Source organism: Agrilus planipennis, unplaced genomic scaffold (assembly GCF_000699045.2).
Source record: "Agrilus planipennis isolate EAB-ADULT unplaced genomic scaffold, Apla_2.0 scaffold49, whole genome shotgun sequence".
Lineage (NCBI taxonomy): Eukaryota > Metazoa > Arthropoda > Insecta > Coleoptera > Buprestidae > Agrilus > Agrilus planipennis.
Window position 1 is genome coordinate 386,665 of NW_020438913.1, and position 6,041 is coordinate 392,705.

At 29.6% G+C, this 6,041-nt stretch overlaps 2 protein-coding genes across 12 annotated transcripts in view; one reads left to right on the forward strand and one right to left on the reverse strand.

The window, feature by feature from the left end:
- Nucleotides 1–6,041, reverse strand: part of LOC108733379 (unconventional myosin-IXa) — a 76,712-nt gene that overhangs the window by 13,098 nt on the left and 57,573 nt on the right. For 2 of the 8 annotated variants that reach the window (XM_018464511.2, XM_018464508.2), the window contains exon 1: nucleotides 415–804. The exons of 1 other annotated variant lie outside the window; for it this stretch is intronic. The gene's annotated coding sequence lies outside the window, so the exon portion shown is untranslated. Of the gene's footprint in view, nucleotides 1–32; nucleotides 56–414; nucleotides 805–6,041 lie in introns of those variants that run through there. 5 more of the 8 variants (XM_018464513.2, XM_018464512.2, XM_018464514.2 and 2 more) reach the window with 4 other exon arrangements.
- Nucleotides 3,886–6,041, forward strand: part of LOC108733387 (anosmin-1) — a 40,033-nt gene continuing 37,877 nt past the window's right edge. For all 4 annotated transcript variants that reach the window (XM_018464528.1, XM_018464529.1, XM_018464530.1 and 1 more), the window contains exon 1: nucleotides 3,886–5,582. In XM_018464528.1, coding sequence (XP_018320030.1) covers nucleotides 5,403–5,582 — 180 coding nt within the window. In that variant the 5' untranslated portion in view covers nucleotides 3,886–5,402. The remainder of the gene's footprint in view (nucleotides 5,583–6,041) is intronic.

Sequence of the window (6,041 nt, forward strand, 5' to 3'; positions counted from 1 at the left end):
AAACCAAGTCATTGCTAGACAGTACTACTTACTAACAAACACACGTTTATCAATTTTGTAGTTAATTAAGAGGTATTATTACTTTAAATTAGATGTGCTCTATTAAATTAATTTCTATCTGTTACGTTTTATTTACAGTTTGAAATTAAAAATGGAATACTTATTCAATTGCGGTAAAGATTGGGGTCACATGTTGCTTCGCTATGGATCACTTTACTGTTAAAAACATAAAGAAATATCCTGGCAAGACAATGTAAATTTCATTACTATTTTCATTGTTTATGTACATAATTGTAAAAAACGTGTTACAAATTCGAACGTTACTATTATGATACACCCCATAATTGCAACCAGCCATGAAATTACTTGGAAACTGCATTCATCACTACATATTCTCCGAAACAAATTACTCACCATTAATATTACAAATGTAGTTTTAAGACCTTCACATGTACCAATTCTTTTATTTCTGAGTTAATCACTTTATTAGTTCATTAGCAATCTTTCAACAGACACCATTTTTCACTAATACATATTCACATAGGAGGCTCTGCTGTTTCAAGGCCAAGACATCAGCGCGGCAAATACAAATAAACGGGAAATAAAACTTAATACAACTGCATGCATACCTTTCGTAGAAATACAGTGTTATTAATTGATTACAACAGACATAATCTATAGCACATATACATATAAAAAATCCAATAAACTGTCTATTGTAATTTACGATCAGGATGTGCGATCTGAAGCAAAATGACAATGAGTCATAAGCAATAATCTGGCAACTATTCCCACCCACCCAAGTTTTACAACGCTTATTTCTATATCGAATTACATATAACAAAACAATTGTAATCAATTAAATTAAAAATTTATTCCTTGTAACTGAAAATAACATTAAGAACCTATTTTTAATTCTGCACTATAACAAAATTAGAATGCTGATGCAACATATACAGTAATGGACTTCTCATTAATAAAAATAGTTTGTTTTATGAATGAACTTAAATAATAATTGCATCTACATATTACATTCAACACTTTTGTGTGAATGTAATCATTAACTGGAATAAAAATCTCCAAAATGTATTACAATCATTACAATTCGCCCATACTGTTACTGACTTATGTGAAAAAAATTAAAAATAATATACTTAAAAGCATTTATAAGCACATAATCGTAAAATACGATAAGAATTAAGTCATTTTTTACAGTACAGGATAAAGAAATATATGTATATCATAAATAAACAGGATTTAATATTAAAAATTTAGTTTCAATGATAAAATTAAATCATTCTTTAGTTCGCACAATAAAATAACTTCATTAATCAATATATTCACTAGTTTTAAGTAATTAATTAATATATTACAATAAAGGCATTTTTTAAAATGAGAATTTATAATCATATAAAATACGAATTTGAAAAAGAATGTAGAATTTTGGAATTAATTGGCTAATATCCTTAATAAAACATATCTATCATTAGCTATTTAAATAAGATCCCATTTAACCATATAGACACTTGTAATAATAACACTTAATTTATTTTATTATTACAACTAACATAAATTGCTCAAGTTCGTTACAATTAATGAACTACGAATTAACTTTATTATTAGTACAGATCCGGACTCTGTTTATAGGCAACACAATAATCAGAGAGTAATCTAATCAATATACAGTTAAACGCATTAAGTTTCTAACAAATATAATTCAAGATAGCAACGAAATGAAATTACATAAATATTTATGTACGACGAAACAGAAAAAATTAATTATTCGATGTACTTTCAGCGATTTATTTTAAATAATAACGAATATTACTCAGTATTTTTTTTTAATGTAAAATATTTTTTTGCAATTTCAATACAAAAAATTACAACTACTTGCTATCAATAAATTATCTAATTCTTTGTATAGATGTATTGATTATTTATTTCATTTGAAAGCCTATACTTGTGTGAATGTTTTCAGATAGCTTTGATGAAAATTATTTAAACTATTCGTAATTATTTATAGGAACTTCTTCTAACAGCATACATAAGTTACGCAAGATAATAACATTTTAAGAAAAGTTATCCACAAATATTTGCAGCACTTGAAAATAAAACTGTAAATGATTATAATCTAAATCTAAATAATAGAATTTAGTTGTCATCTATAAAAATTAATATCATTGATTGGTTGTTGATAATAAATAAACGTTTAAATAATCTAAATCTACATTGTTATACTTTATATTTCTATTGATCTACATCCAAAGTTGCCCTTCGTTATTAAACACAAGATTTTTTAGGATTCCATGCCCAAAGGCAACGGATTCCTATTATCAAGGCTTTGATATTTGTCTGGCTAGAAGTTAGAAGTAGCTAACTCAATTTTTCATAAATTTTGTAACGAAATAGGTTCAACCATTTCGAAAGATTAGCCAGACAAACAAACGGATAAACAGGTACAACATCTTCTAAGGGTCTTTTGCAGAGATGTGATTTATTTGAAATACTTGTATTTAAAATGCAAATACAAAATAAAAAATGCCTAATTTATCTTGCATTTAAATACTTTTTCGAGAAAAGCATTTGGTATTTTATTTAAAATATTTTTTCAAACGTATTTTTTATTTGTAAAATGCAAAATACATTTTTGGCGTTAAAATTTCTGCTAGTACCACTGATCAAACATTATATATAATTATGAATGAAAGTTGCTCACATTAGCCATTGAAGGTATTAAAATCTTAAAAAGGGGACAAAGAGGCATTCCATGAATGCCTTCCAATTCTTTAACTGAAGAGAGCCCAAAAAATTCTAAACTCCTTGGAAATGGATAATCTAAAATACTGGATCGATATTGTTTTCCGGGTTCCATATCATGCTTCATGGAATTTTGAAGTTCCAAATTGATATCAGCACCTGCCAAATCTCCAATTGTCCTACCTTTAGCAAGAATCTACGAAATTCTATGAATTACGATAAAACAGCCCGCAAAACAATATCGAATTGATATGTGCTAATAAATGCCTATAATCCAAAATTCTTGGAAAAGGATTCGAAAAACTTTACTTATTAGATGAACCCAAAGCTAAAAAACTATGGATTTCATTTCCTTCTCTTATTCAACGAGTAAAAGATCGGAAACAAAATGGGGTTGTAAATATTTTGATATAAAATGATTGATGTTGATTTTACATCAATAAAATTATCTGCAACCCTATTTTGGCTCTGATCTTTCACGCTAAACAAACTATTTTGGCATCAGTGTCTTTTTTCCAATTAAAACGGGTGACAAAGGCAAATAAGGAAGAATACAGAAGAATTATTTGTTGCTGAACGAAAGAAACTATAACATAAAGATAGAAAAACTATATGTCAACCACTTCAAACAGAAAAATATGAATTATACTTAATTATTGCAGCTNAAGGTTTTCTCAAAAAATATTTTATACTTAAATGTAGAAAATTAAATAGGTGCTACAAAAAAATCTTTTGAAACTACGCATTTTACATTTAGCACTTAAAATACAAAAGGTAAATCTATTTTGTATGTTATATTTGAAATAACAAATCAAAAAAATATTTGTATTTTGTATTTAAATACATTTTGCACATGTCTGGTCGTTTGTACCTTAACAGCATACAAATAACTAGAAATGGGATGGACACGTGGTGGATCCTTTTTAAGGATCTGGCTGAGAGGGGATAATGGCACCAGTTATCCAGGAGTGAAGGACAATTCCTCAAACTCTAATCCTTACATAGCAATTTATTTTCCGAGTACAGGAACACTTTAGGAGTAATTTCGCAAACTTAATTTAAATTTTAAAATATTAAAATAAAACATAAGAATGTTTCAACAATAATATAATTAAAAAATAACTCGACAATTGTTTCGACCTACTCGGTCATTTTCAAGAGTACGAAAAGTAACTAAGTTTATCAACTTAAGTGTGCGACATGCTTAGCTATATACATTGGACAAAGTGGGCGTTCTATTACTACTCGTCTTAAAGAACATGTTCAAAGTGTAAAAAAACAAAATGTTACAACGGTATTAACGGAATATTGCATTACAAATCAACATGATAAAGATTTAAACGATGTAAAATTGTTACATACGCTAACAAAAAGTAAAACACTTCCACTTTTAAATAATCTGGAGATCAAGAACGCTCTTCAAGCAACAGGAAAAACATTAGTGAATTATCAGAGAGAATCACTAACCATTAATTCACTTTTACTTATTGATAAATTTTAAGTCCCATGTTATTTTATCATTGTCTCTATGGGAGCCCCACTCTCCTATGTTAAGTGTAAATTTTGAAAATTTACATGTTAGTCTTAGTTACTTTTCTGTATTCTTGAAAATGACCGAGAAGGTCGAAACAATTGTCGAGTTGTTTTTTAATTATAATATTGTTGAAAAAATCTTGTGTTTTATTTTAGCATTCAACCTACGATAGTCTTAATTTTATTTAAATTTATTGACGATATAATTTCGGCTGTTAGGAAATATTAAAAGTTTAAGTTTGATATATAACATGCTCCGTAAGACTAGTTTTAAATAGCACATTACACAGTGAATGCACCACAGACAACATTACTTAAGAAGTTAACGCATTCATTTCGGAGAAACGAAATATTTTTGTTAATGAAGAATCAAAAAAAGCATTAAATCAATTTGACGTCGAAATTTAAATATTGTTAACATTACGACAATAAAACAAAATCAAGTATAACTTGCACACGATAGCAAGAGAGTGAAGACCAGTCTTCGGACTCACGCACCGAGGATTCCAAAGTCTCGAAGATTTTCCTCGCTTTTTCAGAGTATGTATTAAGTTTTCTCCAAAATCACTCCCCAAGACGTATAATTAATTTTTTTTTGTGATACAACTACAAATTTGTTATTTTCTGATATTTCCCTTTACTTGTGGTATGAGTCATTGCTTCTTACCTTTCATGATTCTGGGTTAATGGGAAGTACCTACAGGTTTTGATTTCCTTGCGAGTGTCTTTTGATTGCGTTGACATACAAGTTTCATTTCGTCACAGCTCCAAGGGATTTCATATCTGAATATTTGATTTTAATTTCAACTTGATACTTCCACGCATTCCTGAAAAAAAGGACCCTGACAGGCAGACAAGCGGAAGAACAAGGAAGTGATCCTAAAAGAGTTCCTTTTTCCCATTGGAGATATGGAACCCTAAAACTGCGACACTCGGTATCGTAGCACCAGTTTTCCATCCGTAGAATATCTAGATCAACGGTGGCTGTGTCGGTGCCACCACAACAGTAAGTTGTCCTAAGTGTGCTGTGCCTCTTCATCAGCTTAATCAAACAAGCAAACGAGGAGCGAACTAGTGCTGGTCGCGACAAGCCGACGAGGACACGGGTGGCTATGATCGCGGTGGTGCTGTTGATATGCGCAACCGTCTTCGTCGAGTTTGGTGGATTCCTGGTGGTTGCTGGGACACCGAGGCAACGGCAAAAGTTTCTGTTGCACTTGCATGAGCAATTCGACCCCCTTGTCACTGTAATATGCGAAGCTAGATGTTGGAACACCACCAACAAAAATAGGGTAAGTTTAAGAAAAGTTTTTTCTATCGAGTTTTCTTCTCCAGAAAGAATTATTTATGTAAATATACAATTATATAACACTTTTACTTGAGCCTATAGAATTACTTCCGAAGAGACATCATTAATATAAAGGCGTGTAATTTAATCACTTTTTTTTTAAAGTTTCTTACAAGATTTTTAAATTATAAATTATAAAGTTCCTTTTACATGTATAATGAGATTTTGATATAAAATGATAATGTTGTTTATACATCAATAAAATTATTTACAACCCTATTTTGGCTCTGATCTTTCACGGTAAACAAACTATTTTGGCATCAGTGTCTTTTTTCCTATTAAAACGGGTGACAAAGGTAAAAAAATAAGGAAGGATATAGAAGAACTATTTGTTACTGAACTGAAGAAACTATAATTTAAAGATGGAAAAACTATTTCTCAATCACTTCAAACAGAAAAATAT